Below are 23,098 nucleotides of genomic sequence, written 5' to 3'. Positions count from 1 at the left end.
AGGTTTAGATTAGATATTAGGAAGAATTACTTTACTGAGAGGGTGGTCAGGTACTGGAACAGCCTGCCCAGGGAGGTGGTGGAGTCGCCATCCCTGGAGGTATTTAAGAAGCGTGTAGACATGGCACTTCAGGGCACGCTCTAGTGCCCGAGATTGTTGGTTTGTGGGTGGGTGTGGTGTGTGGTTGTAGGCGTTTGTTTTGGTTTGGTGTTGGTGTTCTGGGATTTTTTGGGTGTGTTTTTTTTTTTTTTTTGGTTGGACTCGATGATCTCAAAGGTCCCTTCCAACCAGGAAAATTCTGTGATTCTGTGAAATGCTTCCAAAAATACAAAGCTGAGTGATGAAACAGAGCAAACATGGAGATTAGTAGACGGCATATAGGCAGCCGCTCACTTTCTTCAGGACCTTAGCTTGTAACGAAAGGCAATATCAACGTCTGGCAGGAGGATACCAAGGCCCATACGACTGTTATCAAGTCTGACAGCTTTGTTTTCCGCTAGTTCTACATCAAAATGAGCCAATAGTAAGAAAAGGAACATCTTCATCTCATTCATTGCGAGGAACCTCCCTGGACACATGCTGATCCCAGAGCCAAAGGGCATTAGGAAATACTTCAGTTTTCTTCCTGCCTTGTAGAACGTGGTTTTCTTCTTGCCATTCTCTATGTATCGGTCGAACTTATACTCCTGAAAATAAAAGAGAGAGAGAGCATGATATCTAACAAGGCAGTTATATGAGTTGCTTTGTTTGCACAACGGTAATGCTTCTGAAACCCAAAAAATAAGATAAAGAGGAAGACAAGGAGCTGACAGCTTCTCCTTTTTAGTTGGCTCCCTCAAGTTTCATTAACTCACATTATCTTCCCTGCAAAGAACACTCCTTAAATCCACTTACTTAGCTTAGTCCTTTTACATCAAGCTCCTTCAACTTCCACGTCTCATCCACTGAGTGTCTGGCCTATATTGATTGTAATTAGATTTTGACCGCTTTGTAGCAGGGACAATGAACCTTAGTGGAAGGACAATTTTCTTGTAAAGCATCATACGCGCTCGGTGTGGTAGATACATCATGAATAAGGATAATCTGCCAAATTCTGCAAACGCCTATGAATAAATTAATGCATGGTGCCGATCTCGTTCCTGCAAGCTAGAGCAAAATCCATCCTTCTTTTGCACCCAGTGGTGCAGATTATTCGAAAACCAGACCCGATTGCTTTGCAGTCAATTTTCCCTTCAGTTGGGGATGGTTGCTGCTTCATTTGCCACATCTGACCTTCAAACAGTTTGCCCCGGAAGCTGTGTACAAAGCAGGACAACCACCAGGGACCGACCACTGTAAAGGAGGTGCTTTCAAGTTGGGCTTGTAACCTACGTCCCACAAATTGAAAATCTTTCTATTTTCTGGTAGCAGGATCCCTGTTTAGAGATAATTCATGTTTTTGAATGAAGGAGATCTGGCATCCTCACTCAGTCAACGGCAAATTAACCACTTACAAAATCCTCCTGCATGCTTTGAATAAAAATGACAGGCACTTCTTGCTTATGGTCACTCATTAGCATTTGTCCTGCTTTGCATACATCTGCTATAGCAGCAGCCATTTGGAGCCGGCTGGGAACAAGTCAGTCAGACAGAAACCAACCTCAACTGATTAAAAAAAAAAAAACCCACACCACAATGAAAAATACACTGATACTGATCTACCCATTAGATTAAAGGCTCTGAAGACCACGCACTGCAGGTCTTGCTGTCGAGAAGAAACAGTGGTAAGGGAGGTGGTCTCTGAGAAAGGGAACACGTACAAGGTGCGCTGGAGGGGATGTAACTTTGGGTGCTGAAGAACCAGAGCTTGTCTCTCTAAATGGCAGAGGTCTGGATTTTCCACAGATAAAGGTGATTATATATGTGTTTCCACTGACAAGTAACTCTTTTCAGGCTCTTTGAACACCCCAGCCAAAAGGAAGCATGCCATTTTTTTTTGTCCCCAGTAAGTTACTGCTTCATTTGAAGAAGCACAGTAAGAAATGAAAGCCCAGAATACCACTCCTTCCTTAAAAAAATTCAGTTCCTGAAATGTAAATCCTGCTGGTCTAAAAAAGCACTGCTATATATGAGCTGCAACAGCTTAAAAAAAACAACCCAACCCCACCCAGAGCTCTTCACTTTGTTGGAATCTTTCCACAAGGTGCACTCCTGGCGTCTGGAGCAATTAAGAACTGTGGTATGGAACACATAGACATACTGGGTCAAACCTTATGCTTTCTTTGTCATCTTAAGAGCCATCTGAGAGTTGTAATTGCTTTTAACAAAAAATAAATTGGCGTCTAAGGAATTGGGACAGCAGAAAACAAGTGTGAGACAGGAATGGAACCAATAACAATGACATCGAGCTCAGGCTTGTGCTGCTGAAGCCCCTCGGCTTGGATAGTGTTTCCTTAAAAGCTAGCTTCCTGGCTAAATAAAGACTTATTTTTGACAATAAAGGAACTTTCAGGCATGCATAAGGCCTCCTTGGAAGAGACAGGGTGGCTGATGGTAAGGAAAAGGTGAAGACACGGACCAAGAACAGGTGAAAAAGTCCTGTGTGGATGGACTGCTAAGAACATTATGAAAATTAAGCAATCTCCTGTGATTGATATAAGTCTCTCTCTGTCACATCTCGTATTTAGCTTTGTTTGGGAAACCATGTAGGGCTTCCTGTAGGGTTTCCTGATATTTCACTCTATGGGATTTGCAGAGTCCAGTTACTGAGCTCTGCAACTAGCTGAGTTAGGATTTAGGGCTTCACTTATCCGCTTCATAGAAAACCGACTCATTTATTCAGGTTTTGATGAGTGGAGAAAGAGGTCAACAATATACACTTACACTTATACAATATGGTGCCAAAGCAGAAGATAGCTTGAACTTAAATTTATGTATCCAGGAGAAAAGCACTGCTACAAAATTATCTCGTCAAGCTGCCTGCTTTCCCAGGAAAGTTTTCCCTAAATACATGACAAGCTCAAGACTGCACCTTTCAAAAAATTCATTCTCCCTCTCTATCTGATCCTCAGTAGTTATTGTTGAAAGCACACTGCATATTTTAAGAACCAAACAGAACAGTGATTTCCCCACTTTTCGAGAGGGCCCATGTGCTGAAATCAATGTACTGCAATGTGTGGATTGCTCATTCACTATCAAACAGATAAAATATATGAACTAAAGCTGTACTGTGAAAGCTGAGCAGAGCTGATACTAAGCAGATATATTCAAGCAATGGAAATATGGTAATATATTCCGGCAATTATTGGATAAGGGAGGGGATCAGTTTCCACACTGATGCTTTTGGTCTAGAACTTAAACAAACAGATGGACTTTTGACAAATCAATAATGTTCTCCAAAATAAAGTGTTAAGAATAAAATGAGAAAAAGCTTATTTGCTAGTTGCTACTTTTTAAGGATAGAAATATTAATTAACTATTTGCCGATATATGGATTATTTTTTAAAAACCTATTTTTCTCAGCCGGCTTTGTCTTCAGTTTTGGGTGGGGACAGCCAGCAGAGCCCTCCTGGAGGCTATTTTCATGGCTCCAGTGTTCATCCCTGTGACTATACCTTACCCCGACACGCTCCACACCTCCTCTCACTGAGGCTGGTGGAGTTTCTGCACAGCAAGATGCTCTCCCGCACCAACAAGACATTTAAATCTCATCTTTCCCTGCAACCTCATATCCTTAAATTCCCCAAAGGGAGAGCCTCAGGGAGCAATGCCTCTAACATGGGTTTTCTATAAACATGTAAAAAAAAAAGTCCAGTTCCCTTCTTCTTTGGCTCAAATGCCAAGGGTGGAAACCAGCGTGGCTGGGAGACAGCCACTTGCTTAGAAAAATGGGGATGAAGAATGGATCAGGTATGAGGGGAGGCATATGACAGCCTCAGCGTGCACCCTGCCTCTTCCTCGGTGTCACCCTGGGCTGGGGACAGCAGTTCCCAAGGAGCAACCTCGCCCAGGCGATGACTATTCAATTTGCATGCAGGTGGCGAACTTCTGAAGCCGTATTAAGGCTAAGGCAGGGTGGATTAATTTCGAGTCTTTGATATTCATTAACTCGAGCGTCAGAGAAAAATACAAGGAGATGACACAATTACCCTCCGAGCTTCGCTGCGGAGCAACAGCTTTACAGTCTCAAGTTCACAACACTCTACTAATTGATCAAGAAGGGGTGAATCCCTACAAAGGGAGGTGAAAAAGCATAAGGCTCAAGTAAGACAACTGCTATTATAGGGCTTCAGAGAGTCAATGATGCTTTGGGGGCACTTAGCTAAATGGCCCACATTATTTGCTATTTAAACCACCTTCTATTATTCAGCCCTCCTTGGGTATCAAATGATCCACTGCCAAACAAAACCCACATTTAGCCTAAAGTTTATGGTAGTCAATGTGCAATTGTCAATTCCTTTGAAAGCGGTGGCAGTCAGTCTCATCACCATATTTCTCTCTTCAGGCCATGAATCCTTTGTCCTATAGGGCCCTCGAAAATACATCTGAAAATAGGAAGATTTGTTCCACAAGAAGGAACAGCAGTTTAAAAAAAAAAAACAAACAAACAAACAAAAAAAAACCAACAACAAAAAAAACAACAAACCAAAACTCAGATCACAAAAGGCTTGGCTGCTGCAAATGTGCCTGGAGTAGGAAGAGGAGCACCAGCTGAATGTTTACCTTCGGATCTTCATAGACCTCAGGGTCCATGTGCAAAATCTGCGGGTAAAGGGCTATCCAGTCTCCTTTCCTCAAACCGACTTCTTGATTGCCCTCGAGCTTGAGAACAAAATCCTCCTGGCTGATGCGAATGTTCATGGAGGACGAGCACATCCGTAAACTCTCGTTTAAGGCGCTCTCTGCGATTAAACAGAAGAGGAGGGAGGCGGGGGAAAGCGTCAGGAATATGGAAGATGACTGGAAGTTATACAGGGCTACAGCTGCTGAATCTCGACAGGTTTAGTAGGGCAGGCTAAAGGGAAAAAAAAAGGAAAAAAAAAAAAAACAAACCAAACCAAAAAAACCAACCCACAAACCAAACATAAAGCAGAGACCAGGAGGAGGCAATAAACAGCCCCGCAGGGCCGGGGCGGGGAGCCACGACACTGAACCTCCCGATGTGATTCTCACTGATGGTGCTGAGAAATCCTGTCGGCTGTAGGCAGCACCGATTTTGGGGTGGAAAGTCATTATTCGGGCATCACGTTGAAAACGGCGCCATCAAAAGACACGAACGCTTTACGCATTTACATATATTTCAGAGGTTACAAGCAAATACCAGCGAAGCATCCACGGAGATATTTAGCTTGCTTTTCGAAAGCTGTGGGATGTAATGGCAGGACTATCTGTTAGAAAAAAAATCATTTCGCTTGTTAATTCCATAGCCATTCTGAGGATTCTTAAATTTATTTATTTTGTTTTCAATGCGCTGCGCTGCCAAATGATAGTGTCTGTTATGGTCAGAGTGAATGAAAGCAATTCATTATTTGCCTGGTAATTTTAAGAGAGAAAGACACTTTTAATTGGCCAAGAGAAAACAAAACATAGTCCTTTCAGGCTTAGGGAAAGCAAGATTTCTGTCTCCACCATCACATCCTGGAAGGCTCCAGAAGCTGAATGTCCTTGCTTTCCCAGTGGCCTTCACCTTTTGCTCCTAGCACGACAGATTTTATGGCTAATTTCCGGCAATTTATCCTGGCAGTTTGAGGAGGAATTCCTTTGGGAATAATATGCATAATTTGCATAAATCATTCTGATAGCATGTATATCAGCATGTAGCTCCTGTCTAGGGCTGCATCTCTCACTTTGTAATCAAAACTGACTATTTTTCCACCAGCGTATATGGGCGCTGTTATATGTGACTTGATTCCTTCTAATCATCAGTGTGAAAAATAGCCTAAAATAGGGTTTCATTTGCACATAATAATCCATTTGTGTCTGCATTTATGTTCTCTGATATCAAATAAGCCCTCTCTAAGTGTTCACCAAGGCACTGTAACTGCTGCACCCAAAAGGTTAGCTTATTAGAGACAGTAGCTACCCAATGTAGATGCCTCTGAAAAAAAAAATAATAACAAACATTCTTTCACTAAAAATTAAATCTGGTGCAGCATGCATAGCAAATAAAGTGGCCCTGGATGCTTTCTTGCAGGAGGTTTTTCCTTAAGCATGCATTTGTCTAAAGAAATGAGGCTGCGGTCAGCTTTGTGTGGCCAGCGCCGTGATTCAATGTGACGTACAGTGAGTCTGTGCATATTCTTTTGGACTGCCTTCGTTACTATAATCAGGCAGAGTCAAATCGGCTTGTTGGTGACGAAGCCAGAAAAGAACCCTGGTTCCAGAAGATGGCCTCTACTGCGGATAGCCACAAGGCACCTGACACGATAGATTTCAACTGGCAGCGCTCTGGCAACAAAACTTTACGTGGTACAAAGAACAGGGTCCAGCATCCGCTCCCAGACCGGCTTCGACCCACGGAAAACGAGGCTGGTGACTCCGCATGGGGTTCACCGTTTGGGAAACGGTGGCGACATGGGTGGTGGCACCAGGAATCAAACGAGGAAGGGGGAAGGAGAGGGGAAAAAAAAAAAGAAAAACAACCCCAAAGGAAAATAATTATTAAAGGGCGTCTGCGAAATAGCAGGTTTACGTTTAACCGGCCAAGCGCCGCGGTCACATCCTATCGGTGACATCCTCCCAGAAAGCGCGGCAGTCCCTGCCCGCTGCCGGATCCCAAATGACAATCGGGCAGCATATCTTATGCAGAAGTTAATCACAATAATGGAGCACAAAAGTGTGGCTTAGCGGTCAGATCGTAAATGACAAATCTGCTTTACCTTCCAGTACCAGTTATGTGGGGAAGGCGAGCTTGGCTCTCGCTCTGAGCGATCATGCCGATAATCATTAGACGACAGAAGTAATGAGTCACATTATGACCAACAAAGGAGAATGGAGCTTATACGGCTTTGCGGGCTCGCATTGGAAAAAAAAAGAAAAAAATAAATAGACAGTCAGCTTTCCACAAATGCTGGGGCTATACGTTGAGAGGAATGACAACTGCACAATAAAACTGCAGCCTTTCCTTGCAGTTGTCATAGTTCAGCAGACACCAGCCATCGCCGCTGACAGACCAGCTGGGAAGCTTGGGAGGCCTTCCATTCTGCACCGCGAGGTACAGTAAATTATCCAGCACGGGAGAGCAACATCTGTTTCCGTGCTTGTGCCGAACAAACAAGGCAATTTAAAGCATACCAAGGGATAACCAAGCAGCAAATGAACATGACCCTCATTTCCCGCCCCCCCCCCCCCCGCCTCACTTCTTACACACACGAGAAGCTAAACTTCACTGTGCGAGCGCTACAGAAAGAAGCCAGGCTGTTGTTTGATAAGGTGTTGTCAGAGAGATTTTACATATTTTCTAGAGAGAGAGAGAGAGAGGGGGGAAAAAAAAAAAAGAGAGAGAGAGAGAGATATCTCTCATAGTATTGTTATTCTTAGAATCCTCCCACTTCTCTCTTCGTTTCTCTTATACTAAAGCTAGCACTCAGCTTCCAATTCATTCTAGATTTTTTTTTTTAAAAAAAAAAAAAACTGTTTCAATATACTTATAAATATTCAGTCTTTAAACCCTAATTTGCTATACTTAGTTCACATGCCTTCAAGCATTTGTCTTCCAATTTCCACTGAATAAATGCGTACTAATGAGAAATAGAGCAAGCTGCTGAGGCAAAGCTGGGTGACTTGAGCCTGGCCTGCCACCAGCTTGTGATAGGCAGGCAAATTGAGTTAAAATGAAAAGTCTTGTCAGCTGAAATACAACATGGTAGCCAAACAGCAAGCTGTCAATCATCCAGCCAAAACAAGGGACTGCAGGTAATAAAAGGTCATTGCGAATCAGAAGTGCATTTGGCTTTCGTGGGCAAGTTAATTTTAATTAAACATGATCTCTATCTGTTAATGTTTTATCAAACTTATTGTGCATAATGGATTGTTAATTTTACACTAACACATAGCAGGTAATAGGGTACTATAATTATTAGAGTGCATTGTAGGAAAATAGCTATCGAGTATGCAAATATTTTGGGGGGGGGTCATCTACCCACAGGCATCGCGGTGTGCCAACACAAACGATGATCTGAAACAAGTACATTTGCATCTTACTAAGAACTAAATGGTACTGCCCAGCCCATTCCAGGAAAATATATTCATTTCTCTCAATCCAACCAACAATTTTCATGCTTAGCATTTCTGTTACAACTACGCACTCCGTATTAGCTGTTTTTGGGTTCCTACCCTTTTCTGTGTATGAAATATTTTTTCAAGCTGTGCTCTTTTTGCAGGAAATATCTGGGATTCAGCAATGACCCGGGGCAAGAATACTTCACCATATAAATGCGTGGACTAATATTAAACAAACGAACTGACTAAACACGGCTAGCATTAAACATAGCACTAAGTATATCTCTGCTTCACCCTTTGCATTTCCATTATAACCATAAAAAGCGACAGACCATTCTCATGTGTCGTTTACCGTATTAGAGCTCCGTGGTGAGCCATAACGACTAGTAATGTATGTTACTCTGCGCACACAAATACACGCATTTGGGTTTCGGGAGAAGTCTTACGTAGACAAAACAGAGTGTGCTGCCCCAGAAATGCCATCGGGAAAAAAAATAATCAGGGCCAAAATTTGCTAGTTTTTGCTATGGGTTGAAACCCCCCTTTTTTTTTTTTTTTTTTTTTTAATTCTAGAAAAAAAATCACATACCTGTGCTTTTAATTTAGAAGAAAATCAGGTCATATTGTTCCCTAGACCCAAAGAATCTGACCATAATAAAAACATTGCTTCCTGAGGAAGGCTTTTCAGCAATACTGGTTTGCTCTCCGTAGCATGAGGAATCCAAAAAAAGGCTCTCGTTACAGTAAGGCCAAAAAGAGGACGGAGAATCAGAGCGCTTAAAACAGGAGAAGGAGATGACAAGGTGATGAAGGTACAAGAATCCCACCTGGTCTGCCTTACTGGAGAGCAGGGACACAAACCCTGGATTTCTGTGCTCTCTCTCAGGGCGCGAGAGGGAAGAGGGAAAGCTCGGTCTCGGAGGCTGGGGATCAGTGAGCTGCAAGGGCAAAGGCAGAGCTGGCCCACAACCTCCCTGCCATGGGGGACTTTTGGTGCCCAAGCGATGCACATTGGGACCTTTGTCCCTCCTACACATTTATTAACAAAACATCCCTTTCCACTGGAGCATGAATTTAATTCTCTTATGGTACATATTTTTTTTTCCATATTATTACTTTATGGGACAGTATCCAGCCCTTTATGACTTAAGTGCCAGAAGAATTGAAATCTAGCTTCTGTTCATATCACATTACGTTTAATGCGATTATAAAATTTAACAAAAGTGTTACAAGAATACTACAAAGTAGGATGTGGCACTTTCCCCTCAACACATAAATCAAACGTTACCAAGGTACTTCAAGATTTCAAGGAGCAGCAGCGGAGGAATGACACAGTTAATGTTTTAAACTGTTCATACCATTTTGCACCAGATGGTTTCAGTGAAGTACATGCTTTTATTTTCCTTATTCCTACACTTCTGGGGTGCTTTTGGTTTTCTTTTCTTTTTTATTTTTTGGTTTTTTTTTTTTTCCTTGCCATTCCCAACGCTGTCTCCAAATACAAAATAAATTCTGTCTTGATCTTCTTGATGCTTGGTAACTCTCCTTTTCTATTATTTTTTGGTGGATGCTAACTCTGTCGTGAAGCAATTTTACTTGGAGTCCTTAAAAGTACATTAAATGCTTAGGATGTCATTCTTCAGAAGTGTCCCTGTCATCAGATATCTCCCCTACTTCAAAAGCATCCTCCATCAGTTAGAGATAAACCTGCACCAAAACAGCTGGGACTCCAGATGAAACCAACTTACTCGTCTCACGCTATGTAAGATTAACACTAATGATCTAACAAAAAGTAACTGGATCAAACTTGTTTTTATATTTGTACTACGAGAAACAATCCAAGTTTGAAGATGAGCTCTTGAGACATTCCACTTTGGATGGTCCTGGAGAACGGCAGCTACTACCGAGATCCAAACCAGGCTCAGAGACCGCTCTGCTCCACCACCCTGTCTCGACACAGCTTCTTTCAAGAGTTCATCAAAGAACATCAGTTCTTTGAGCTACCAAAACACAGGGTCATGAGCTCAGTTTCAGCAGGGGACTGTTTTCCATATTTAAAAAGAGAAGAATATTGAACCTTTATGCTTTTGTTCAGCTGTTGTCTACCCTGCTAGCGCTGCCCATGGAGACTTTCAGATGCTTGAAGATTAGGCTCCTGCCTGCTGCACCCCTTCTCCTCCCTTGGACTAATTTCAGCATTTATCTTGCCCATGCCTGTGCGCTAGCAAACGAAGTGAAGCCATCAGCTGATGCTCTGAAGGCCTATCCGGCTCCTGGATCAAACAGTTTCCAATGGCCACTGGCAAGGGTCTCCCTCTGAAACGCTGAGCTGGCATTGGAAAAATCTGTATCTCACTTAAAGCTCCCTTATTTTGACTCAAGCTACCTTGCTCAATACGGGAAATGCCACCTCTATTCTATAAACCTTTACCTTCTCATATTTCCTTCAGAGGCATCGCTCAACTGAAGCTCGCTTTAGAAGTCTTTTTGCTTTGTTAAAGAGAGAGAAAGAAAGAAACTGCCTGTGAAAAAAATTACATTTGCAGTTTAAATACATTATCCCACTTTAATTTCAGAAAAGGGTCTTTCTTGGCAGTACCATACAGAAGTATTTGAAATGCATTAACACTTCGGCAGATGCTCAGAATCAAACAACTTAATAGGCATCAACTTTTTTTCAAATAATTGCAAAGCTTCGATTTAGCCTTTTGCATACCTTGCATAGTTAATTACCTAGGCTTTAATGTTTACATGCAACGAGAGTATCTACAGCTATAAACTACATAATTTATAATTGATGTAAATGGGTGTTATTATGTCAATTAGGCAGCTGTGTCCTCCACCTTCTCAGTAAACAGAAATGAGTGATAAACCCAGTTTGCCGGGAGAGCCCCTCTTTTCTTCCTAGCAGATAAAAATAAATTACCCAGGTAGACCAGGTTGTCCAATTGTTCTCTGGTGAGGTGGATGTTATACGTGGGCCCTCTCTTTTGACCTGTTGACTGCAGCAAATGGTCAATCTCGTCACGCACCGCTGCAAGAGCTTCTGGGTGCCGCAGAAGATAATACATGGCCCAGAATGTAGCTGGAATCGTGTTTCCCACAGAGGCCCACAGGAAGGCAAAATGATGTGCTGGGAGAAAATAAGTGAAAAGGAAGATTAATAGCGTTTATTACACTGATTAGATTTGCAGTGTGCTAATTAAAAGATGTTAGGACACAGACCCAGCCAAGGATCAGTGAATGCTAATGAGGACCAATAGGCTTCTGAAGTCTAATTTTCTGCTTAATGAGAATAGTTTGAAATGTAATGTCGGGGGGGGTGGGGGGAATAAGGGGAGGAAATGCAGCTCAGTTATAATCTTTCTCATTATCACCATTAAGTATCTTGTTTTACCACCTCAGCACAAAAAAAAAATCAATTATCATAGAGGGTTGTTTCAGAGTAAAACATTTTATCATTAGCCAATTAGAAAGAACATAAAAAAATTTCAAGGTCGCCATTTTGCCTTTTTATTTCAAAGGTCTATAGTAAATTATTTTATTTTAGACAAGCAATCATTCATAAGTTTCCTACCTGCTTTGTCATAATCTCCAAGCAGCTCATATTTCTCAAATATATCTTGTCTGGCTTGGACCACTTTTGACCCTCCCAGCCATTTTGTCATGTTCTGAAGTAAAAAATGATGTATAAGCTCCTTCCGAACCTTCTTGGTAGCTCCTAGCAACTCAATCGGTATGTTTGCAGCTAAATAGGGAAAGCTGGCATCAAACTTGATAAATTTGTCTCTGATTTCACTAATAACTTTGTGGCCATCTGCAGCAGGAACTCTTCCATATAGTGTTACAAAACTGGCTTCAAACATTACAGAGCAGCAGAATTTGTACATTTTTTCTGTTTCCCAATCTGTTGCTTGTGAGCATTTCCATTCAAATATATCCTGGAGATTTTTCATCATGTGGTCAGAAATGATATCCAAAGGCTTGCCTTGTAGATACTGGTAGATTCTGTGCAGGTTTTCCTTGAGATCAGGGAATTTTCCTTTCGACAAGGCTGGGTAGTCGAAAGTTTTGGAAGCCATTTTATCAGCAAATTCATGAAATTCCAGTTGCTTGCTATTTCGGATAACATAGACATATTGAAAGGGGTCCATGATAAAGGTAATATATCTACCTGAATAGAAGAAAAGAAGAAAAAAAAAATAGACACAGGTGCACTTTTATAATCTGGTAACACTTTCAGAAGTAAATAAGAAAATAAGCCCAGCTAATGTCTGGAAGAAAAGCATGCAGAAAATCCCCACAGCAAGGATCTGTGAAGAAATCTGCAAAGCCAAAAAAAAAAAAAAAGGGAAGATGCAACAAGTTTTATCGAGATTCTCTTTGTCAGGATGCAGATTTCACCTGTGTACGCTTTTATGGCTCTTCTAAAACCAGCGTGAAGCCATTTTCCATGTAGACTGAGCTACTGGTTTCGCCAACAGTAGGGCATGGCCTGCAGTTGTAGCACTCTGGAATAAATCATTTACTACTCCGCCAGAATTAATGAAAATACAGCGTGAAGTCGTAGCAGCATTTGGAAATTGTGGTTTTTTTACCAGCAGAAAGGGAGAAACACTCACATTTCCTCTGGATGGAGGAAAGTGAATACGGGGTTGGGTGGGGTGGAGTGGAAAACCACTGCCCCACTGCAGTGTCTGCCCCACTGCCACTTGGGCAGCTTTTCTTCCAGCAGATGACACAAAAACTCAAAATCTGCTGGTTAACGGCTCTAACTGCACACTGCAACCCCCCAGCTTTGAGAGTCTCTCTCACATCTGCTTTTTTCCTGAAGTTTTGCTAACTTTTTATTAAGAAGGTGTTTAGTATCCATAAAATGACTACCTCAGGATTTCAAGCCATAGCTTACAATGGAGCAGGTCCCCTGCGTTAAACAGGGGAGCTACCTGGGGGTACACACTGTCCCAGCGCTATCACGCATGGTGCCAGAGGGCACCAACAACTTCTTGCCCTTCCTGATGTACTCCCTGAGGTGACACGGCTGTACCTTCAGCTGCTTGGACAGAGGAAGAGGACGGCATCAAGTCTGATGCTTTTTCAAGTCGTCCATGCCAACAAAATCCTGCAATTTCTCCCTAAACTTTAAGTCAACTACTAAAGAAGAGCATTTTGGTGAACTACCACGAATCAAAATGCTAACGCTCCCAAAGCTCAATTAAATCTTAACTCTTTATAGATGATTCCCATGTTAAGTCCTAATTTAAGGGTTCCTGATCCTTAACTTGAATGGAGAGATGCATTAGGGAAAAAGGGTACCCATTAAAATATCCCAGCTATAAACTCAGGAAAATAGCAAAGCTTCCAGCACTTCCAGTCTAATTCTGTCTCACTAAAGGGACAAACCTCCTTTGATTTTAATGGGAACACTACATGCTTAACTGAGGACCAAATTTGGCTCCGTGACAGATGTCCTGAGATAAAGTAATCACTACCACTAAAAATGTCAAGAAGTATCCATGGTTACCATATAGTGATATTTGAATTATCATAGTTATTCCGTATTCTGACTTGTATATACACAAAGTGCTCTATGGTAAACCTGAGCGCGCTCTGGACTTCCTCTGCAATTACCTTATGCCAAAATTTCCCTCCCAATTACATCCACTACAATCCCATTGGGTTCCAGTAAGGAAACATAAGGGATAAACCGAGACAGAATTTGACCCTCTTTTTTTGTCAACAGCGTGTGAAGGTTTTTAAGGGTACTTGCAGAGTTTGCTTTACTGTAACATAACAAACCATAGATATAAAATAATTTTTAAAGAATAAAACTATCGAGAAACCATCATGAAAAGGAGATCTTCATTTCCCAGTCCCCTTTTCTGACCATTTCTTCCTTCCCAGACCACAGAGGCTGGCAGGAATTTTTATTCTCGACCTCTTCAGGATCGTTGTTAGGAGTCCTAGAATTTCTCTCTCTTTCCAGCTTTCACTCACTGTCACGCTCTTTATTGAGGCTACCATCTTTGCGATCAAAGCTTGGAAAGAATGCCCATCGGAGCAATTTTTAATAAATAGATTTGGAGTGTTATTAACCCTAAAGATGAAAGCTGGCTTCCTAACTTTGCGTTTACAGGGTAAACAATTTAAGTTAAGATTTTTAATTAATATTAATTTAAACCATCTGTCCACCATCTGCTTATTTCTGATGCAAAATATGAGTTTCTTTGTGATCTTTAATCAGACACTTAGCAAACGCACATCAATTCTTATCATTTTTAAGTAAGAAAATGATTTTCAGCAAATGAGTTTTCAGACAAACAAACTATTTTAGCAATAATTTCAAATCAAAACTCACTCAACACTAGCACATACTTTGAAAAAAAAAAATCTCTGAGAAACAGACTATCACAGACACTTATTTTTATTATTCTCATGAGGTTCCTGGTAGCAAAAATTAAGTATATACCAAAATATAATTCATTTTGTAGAATCAATTCAGGCTCCAGACCACATCCGTGCAAGTCAACAATATATATATAAACACAGAAACCAAAATACTTTTGTTACTGCATTTAGTAAAGGTCTATACAGTTAGAAAAGTGGAACCCCTCTATAACAAAGGCAGCTTGTTTACGTACCTCACCGAGAATCTAATTTTAGATCTCTTAATTAGAAAAAGACTAAAATCTAGGGCTAATTAACGGCAGTTAGGAAGTTGTTGTTGTGAGAGTGGGTATGGGAGCCTTTAGCAATTACAGTCCTACTGGCACACAGACGCACTGCGCGGCTACACCAGTTACCCCAGTCTCTTCCGTACAGGAACAGATTGCTAATTACAAAACCGTGCCCCAACACCTCCTCTACCCTGAGCAGCAAACATTCGAACTGGAACAAACTTTCCCACCTCAAGTTATGATTTTATATTTTGTGAGTGTCAATATGGTCTTTAATTTTCCTTTTTAAATCCTGTCGTTGTCCCTGATGAGGTCTCTTCCCACTTCTTGTTCCTGGTGGTGTCAGAGACCAACAAATGCAAATTTTTCCTAAAGTTTCCACTTATTATTTGGTATTTTAAAATGCGGCTTCCTCCCTCCCCTCTCTTGCCTTTCCATTGCAGCCAATGCCAAGAACCACCTCCTAAAAGTAGCCTTGTCTGAAACCGAACCAAAATCTTGATGCTCATGAGTTTCCATCAGAGAACTGGTAAAGGTAAATGCCAGATCAGCCAGAAGCGGAGGCATATCACACGCTCCACAAATCAGGAAGCCTTAAATATTGAAGGTATTTATATAGAAATCACTGGGGAGCAAGCCCTTCCTTGTTAGGTTGTAAAAACAATCCTTCAAATCCAACAAAACACAAAGTAGACATGTCCATACAGAAATGCCTCGCTCCAAATCTCAACAGTTTAAGTTACTGAGCTTTTTATTTAGTACCGCAGAAACAAGTCAAAATACGAGATGTATGCCTGTTCCTGTAAAAAGCCCTCTGCTTATTTTTAAAATATGGCTGCGGAGAATTCGTACTTCCCCATCCAATCCTTCAGTCCGCGTTACACCCGTGCTGCAAATAGCCTGGTTATCTCCCTTTAGTTTATACAGTCTCCCAGAAATAGAAGATTGATGTGGAAAATATGAAAATTGTCAACTTTGGTAAATCTGAGCACAGAAGCCAGTATTTGTATGATAGTTAAGAAATTACTCTAATAATGCATTCCGGAGCTTTTTAATGTTAATGATGAAAGACAAGCATTTCAGACGGCATCTAATGATGGATGTTATTTCGGTAATGCTTGCAGCAGGCTTCAGCTGGGTAAGGAGTTAATGTAAATTACCTTTTGCCTAAGAGAGAAAAATGTGATATGTTACTGTAAGTGTATCGTGATTTAAAAGAAAAGAATGACTTAGCAGCAGTATTTTAAAAGGCAAGTGTCCTTAGTAAAAAACCCGCAAGATTATTTTCTTAAAAGTTGAGCTGGTCTCAGAGTGTTGTAAGGTTTGGTATCATTCCTAATAACTTGTCAAGAAAAAGAGACAAAGTTTAATCCCGAGAAACAATGAGAAAACTGCTTCAAGCTCTTTAAGTTCTTACCTAGCCGTCTGCCTATGCTGCTGACCCTGAACAAGCAGAGAGGTTGGGCTTGGGAAGTACGATCATCTCAACACAACAGACTCTCTCTCCCTCTCTCTCTCTTTTTCCCCTCCTTATTCTTTCCTTTTCTCTTTTTTTTTTTTTTTTTTTTTCCCCTGAAGACTATCGCATTTACGTAATCGTCCTCTTATTAGGGAGATTCTGCTGAACTGCTGACAATGATGTACAGTGGTGCTTCGCCGGCATGACGTTTGGGGAAAACGATTCTGCTGCACCACCACACAAAACCAATTAGAGAACTATTTTCTGCGACAGGTCAGGAATTTACATTGTTTCTCATAGAAAGATGTGCTTTTTAATTTCTTTATTAAGATGACATCCATGTCCCTTGCGACTTTTAGGGATGACAATCATTTGCTCATCACATGGGAAAGTACAATCAGCGAAATCGCATTACCGGTACGGGGCAACGCCAGAAACTCCAAGCATCGTTCCGCATTTTCCAAATGAACTAGTTTGAGAACCAATAATTAGAACAATATATATTGATAGAATTTTTTGACAGGACCTTTAGACACCCACCAGGGGGGTAAAGTAATGATAGTCCATATACAGCAGGCTACGCTATGTTTGCCGAACATATAAACATCATCTTTGTCAAATCAGTAAGACATATAGAAATCCTGTACGTCTTCGGAGCAGGACATGATCGGAGGCACTAACTACCTTCGGCTTCTTCCTTGACTTGTGGATGACAAACTGCTTCTCTTTAGTGAAGTCTTGACTGGTCAGTATTTTCATACCGAAAAGAGAGAACTTAAAGTGGTAGCTCTGGTAAGACAAATCCACAAAATCAGAAGATTTCCCTGCTCAAGGCTGAAATGATACCCAGAACTCACTCCATTTACCTCCATTTCTATCAAGGAAGGCTTCCCCAAAACACCTGAACACAGGGAGATAAGTTGAAACAGAATTTTGTTTACCATGCAAATAGAAATTTGTGAAACTAAATTACACTCATAGATGGCTTAAACACACAAATCTCTAAACATCGTCTTGCATAAAATAATAAAGAGGTGAAAGAGAAATAAATATTTGATTAAACACATTAAGGATTCTAAAGTATGGCTGTATCTGGTTTTATGAATGTAGTAAGGTAGTCTCTAAATTATAATTATTAATCTGTATTATTAAGAAGCCACAACTGTATATATAGTGTGAAAGTAGATCAACAATAAAAAAGACTGTATTTCAATAAAAGTTGGTCTTGTAATGTGTCAAACTCGCTTTCAAGATGGAAAAAAATCTGAGCAGACCAGTCTCCACAGAAAAAACCCAGAATGAATAAAAAAATCACACATTTAATAGCAGTAAAAATGCTCTTCCAAAGGAAAAAAAAAGAACAGATTTGGTAAGAGGAAGAAAAATTGTATTAATTAAACATACGTCTTGCAATTTAATTAATCGACTTTTGAAGAAAAAAACTATTTTTACTGCAAATATTGCTTATATGGAAACATAAAGCTAATGCTACTGCCATGAAATTACAAAGCAAACTTTATACTTTACACTTTACATTTTTATTTGAAACTCCCTAAAAATATAGGAATAGCTAAAACCGAGATAGGCTTAGCTCTGAAGTTGATAATTTGAACAAGGATATCAGCATGTAAAGGGGCAAAAGATCTATTACATCCACCTACACTAATAAGGGTTTGCCTTTTTTTGAACAGAGGAAAATACTGAATTTTAAATTGATTTTAGTAAAAACTACATCTGTGTGTGTATATATATATGTATGTAAATTTATATATTTAAGTTTCATTCAAGATTCTGGTTTCATTCTATGCTTTGCTTTTACAGCTAAGCGTCTCTGTGAACTCACTCAAATGTTTGTATTCGAGCTAGTGTAGTAATACAGCTATAAATACAGAAAGCAGCGAGGTTATATCATCCTTTATTATATTGTTATTTTCAGCAAGCATGATCAGAGTAAGAGGCTGGCAACGGGAAGTTTCTGTGTTCCAGTCCTGATTGTATCACTGAGTCAATGTGTCATTCATTCCCTTGTGTTCCTGTCAACCAGTTGTAAAATGTGTGAGAACATATTCTGCACTTTTTTCTTAAGTGTTCTCTAAATTTAATCTGATATTTTTCTGTGCGGTGTCAAGATGATGTTAGCTCTCCCTTCTTTAGGGGAGAAAAACCACAATACACAATTAAATGTGCTGGCAAAATCCACATTCATACATTACGTGCCTACAAATTCTGTCAATATGCACATATACCTATAGCTATATATAAATATCCACGCTCATAATTATATTCTAAGGATACTTATTATGTATACAATACATGTGAATTTAAGTAATTTTTATTGGCCTAGATGCTACATAAAAATGTTTTTGGTTAAGGAAGGTTCTAAACTAAATATTTTAATTAGTATTTAACTTCACTGATGGAAAAAATTAAAGAGGAACACTAAAATATTTCTCACCGGCAATATGTACAGTGAAAATATCTCCAAGTTTCTTTTGCTGATCCAGTAAGAATTTGAAAGCATCTTTTCTAAAAATCAAAGCCTTCCCAAGGTAAGGAATCCAGCCATTTATTAGTGGGGGCTCTCCAGTCTTCCTGTTAAAAACAAACAAAAAATATCAGGAATTAACTTTGGCATGAGAGCAACTCACCTTTATATCTATTTATATATTACACTTAGACCCACCATCTACATATATAATTCTTGCAGTGTATAATATGTTGTACGGAAAGTTCTTCAGATATAATGGCAGGTTAAATCTAATCGCACCTCCGAGCACAGAAGGCTCCGCGTGGTCATTAGGAAAAATAAGTGAGAGAAACTGAGATGCATTTAACTACAGGTCGTCCAGTTATTACCATCAAGTTGCGAACACAGAAAAATGACATTCGGTAGAAAATCTCCCAGCAAAGTGTCCTCTCATTTCCAATATTTGGCGTGTCAGAGGAAGATGTATCGGAAGGCAATTATGACAGATTTAGGTAAATAGGACGCTGACATACCACACAAAACAACTAGCTTAACAAATAATATTTTAAGAATTTCAGTTTACCAGCACACAGATGAGCTACCATTCTAACTAAATATCTTTAAAATATAGAATAACAGAGGCCGAACATTTACCATAAATAAATAAATCTTAGTCTCCCTATATTTATAGTCTTCTAAGCTAGGAACGTGCATGAACAGTTTAAGATTAAATTCTAGATAATGATATTTGCATCCCAGCCTAAAAAAGCAGCCACAGTGTCTTAGTTATATTTATGGAACAATATAAAATACCTTTTAAGAATCTAATAAGTTACATTTTTCTTTAAAAAGGATAAAAATGGTTCCCACACTGTCCTATTCCTGACTGCGAGTAAATGTCTTTCCTTCGTGCTGGTCTTTAGTTGCTTGAATCCGATTTACAACAAAGAAACATAAAGCGTGCTTGCTCTGGAAAGGATTAAAACAAATATTCACGAACAACTCTGCTGCTACATCCCATCTGTGAAGGTGACTTATACTACATGCAGAACAACTCATTCTGATTAAACACAAGATATTTACTAGCTTGGATCTAATCAAAGATCAAGGGATCACAAGCTTTACTACTATCATACACAGCATGGATTTTTATGTAGCTGGATTAACCCTATCATAGTCACATTCTCCCTTGAACTGCTGTAAGAGGAATAAAAATTAAAAAAAAGGTCAGCATGATATGCTGCATTAAAAATTTTTATTTTTGCAATTAAAACTTTCTGAGCAGGAAATTACAAGGGATTTGATCTCTTACTTTAAAAAGTTGTGTAAAAATTTAATTTACAGATAAACAGATGTGGCCAAAACAAGTTACCTATCTAAGTCTCTTTCTGTTTAACTGGCTGCTAGGTCTGAATGTTAGTTTTCAAGAACATCCTTTTGTCCTCTGGAAAACTAGTAAACCTTCTGGTCCCAACCTGACAATCACCTCACAGCTGACAATTTAGCCCTGGCTTTTTTGTTTCTTTGGGTTTTGTGGCTTTGGGCTTTTTTTTTGTTTGTTTTGTGGTGTGGGGTTTTTTTTATTGTGGAGAAGGTGGAGCGCCTCTTTTTTCAATACATCCCCTAAAGCACTGCGTTATCCATCCTCTAGCCGTCAAATAACACCGCTATTTACTCAAGTGGTCCAGAAAACTTTGTAACGGTTAATTCTGTATTAAGTGAATACAAGAAAAGAAGTAATCTGAGATTACAGGAGAGGGATCACCAGCCCTGGATGCAGAACAGCCCACTTGATACCCTCAATTATCCTCTCCAAGCCCATAAAGAATCTGGATGATTTACCCAGTTTTTCCCTCCCTGGCCTGTTAAGTCCCGAGAGCGTCCTCCTTTCACTTCCCGGGCTGGACACTGCATCCCGTAAGTAGCATCCTGACAAATATTTAGATAGGCTTTTTGTCATCTTCTAATTGAATGCATCTAATTTCACCCTCCACGTTCTGTCATTCGGTCAGAAGCTGTATTCTTCACAAGCTCTCCGCCGGGTAAAAAGGAGGCAGCTCAGAAATCCAGGGGAAAATTAACTTAATGCTCCAAGTCTGCGGGATCACGTCAGGGAGACATTCTGCTATCGCGAAGACGTGAGGGTCATCGTTGGCTTCAGACATGTTTAGCTCAGCAGCAATAAGCTTAACACTGTTAAACACCGTGTCAAGGCGACGTGGCTTTCAGAGGAAAATATAACACCAGTTCAACTTACGACCCACAGCAGACTGATAACAGAAATGCGTCTTCATTTCTAGCTTTCCTTCCCTTTGGAAGGCGGAGGTCATCTTCGTGACTTATAGATGTCTGCCAACGCACAGCAAAGAAAAAGAGCCCCGCGTGTATTTTAGCGTCTCCCAAAATATAATGCTTGGCTGCACAAACTTTTAAGCAGCGCAGTGCAGCTGACCCCGGCTTCCTCCAGGACCCTCACCCGCATCCCGGCTACCCCCACACATTCCCATCGCCTTTGGATGCTACACCGAACCATTAAGAAAGCCCACAGAAACTTTTACTGGTTAATTAATTTGTTGAGAAACTTTAACTCCAGACTCACACTTCACAGGTGTTGTAAAATTTGATAATTAGACAAAATATTATGAATGTTGAAGTTAAATTTTTTCTCATGATAGAATATATATTTTTGTATCGAGTGTAAAATATAGTTAAGAAATATAAAAAAGCAGTATGAAGTGTTTCGATGGCAATTTAAGACTGCAACTTTTTTAATTGAAGCATTCAGAGCATTTTATCAGATTCCGTTTTATTCAGTCCTGGTGTAATTCTTATTCTTCCTGGCTTAAATTCTAATTCTAATTCTAAATTCTAAATTCTAAATTCTATTTCAATTCTAAATTGTACTCCATAGAATCATAGAATTCACTTAACACACCTCGTAATATTCCCAGGCCTTTCCACTCCATGTTCTTATATTTTTTTACAGATTGGGCTGGTTTCGTTTATATACAGGAATAACTTTACTTATCTGAGAAGCCTCTCCGAAGTCAGTAAAACTCAACGGACAATTTTCTCACATATGTGAATGAATTTTACAAATAAAGCATCAGCAACGTGCCCAATGCAATCTATATGTAGACGGATCAGTTACAGAGTGGAGGGAAAGCAACACAGTTGTATCATCCGTCATTGTTAAATGGATAATTTCAAATGGCATTATGCAAAAATCAGATGGCTACAAATACAGCCCGTAAATAGAATGAACAGATTTTGATAACTGTGATTTTTCTTTGCTTTCACAGAGAAAAGATACTTCCTTGTTAGCAAGGAACAAAGTTGAAAAGAAAGTTTTGGAGTTAGTTTACAGTCTTATTAAGGGAGATTTTTCAGCTCACCCAGAACACAGAAGTCACTGACTCAGGTGTGATTATTTAGCTACGGAGGTAAGGCAGAATTTAAAAATGTGGGTGTTGTACCTATGTCTCACTTATGCTAAACAGCAGTGATGCAACAAAGCTGGAGTCAAATAGTCCGCAACACAAATTCTGCGAAGAATAGATTAAAAAATAAAATTTTTAGATTCATCATCTCTAAACATTATATTTTCAACTTTAAAAGAGAATTATTTGGGAAACCCAAATAAGGCAATTTGTTAAGCTCTCTGAACATTAACATAATATTTTTTTTAATTGTAAAGAAAATACCCTAAAGATTCACAAGCAAATAGACTTTGTCAAAATTATCTCTCATGAAAATATTGTTGCTTTATAAAGCACACAAGGCTATTCTTTTGCTGGTTACACCACTTCAGCTCCTCTGCAGTGAAGGGAATAGGATGAGTGTAAATGAGAGGAGAATCCTTCTCATTTCCCTGGTTATTTGTATTCCAAAGGAGCAGATGCCTTCCAAATTATGCAAAAATCCACAGCGCATCTTGTACTATAGCAGATGAACAGGTTAATTTTTCTCTTTGCACATAATAAATCATAAGTGCTTTAACACCCATAGTCGCATTTCATGAACATAAACCTTCTGTTTAATAATGTCTGTTTACAACTAGAATCAGACATACAGTAATCTCTTGCCTGGGATAAACATTAATCCAGATCTGTCTAGAAAAATTATACAATTCATTACCATAAGTAATCTCTATTGTGCCCTGTGCTTAACCTTCATCTTTTTTTTTTTTTTTTCCTGTCCTATAATCTTGCAAATCCACCGGCGGTGTATGATTGGCATCTGGTGTTAACGCAGCCCTTCACTGCACACAGCACAGCTGAAAAAGCCTGACGCGGA

General features: G+C 39.8%; 1 protein-coding gene across 1 annotated transcript; it reads right to left on the bottom strand.

Annotated features, from left to right (window-relative positions):
• Positions 1 to 253: 253 nt before the first annotated feature.
• Positions 254 to 18,923, bottom strand: CYP7B1 (cytochrome P450 family 7 subfamily B member 1). Its single transcript, XM_074146666.1, has 5 exons — positions 18,791 to 18,923; positions 11,777 to 12,373; positions 11,126 to 11,332; positions 4,702 to 4,880; positions 254 to 686 (listed from the first exon to the last, which is right to left on the bottom strand). The coding sequence occupies exons 2-5, from the start codon at positions 12,351 to 12,353 to the stop codon at positions 399 to 401; spliced, it is 1,251 nt and encodes a 416-aa protein (XP_074002767.1). The 5' UTR covers positions 12,354 to 12,373; positions 18,791 to 18,923; the 3' UTR covers positions 254 to 398.
• Positions 18,924 to 23,098: the final 4,175 nt, after the last annotated feature.

The sequence above is a fragment of the Numenius arquata genome, chromosome 4 (assembly GCF_964106895.1).
Source record: "Numenius arquata chromosome 4, bNumArq3.hap1.1, whole genome shotgun sequence".
NCBI lineage: Eukaryota > Metazoa > Chordata > Aves > Charadriiformes > Scolopacidae > Numenius > Numenius arquata.
The sequence above is the reverse complement of the archived record's forward strand: the minus strand, read 5'-3'. Positions and strand labels throughout refer to the sequence as shown.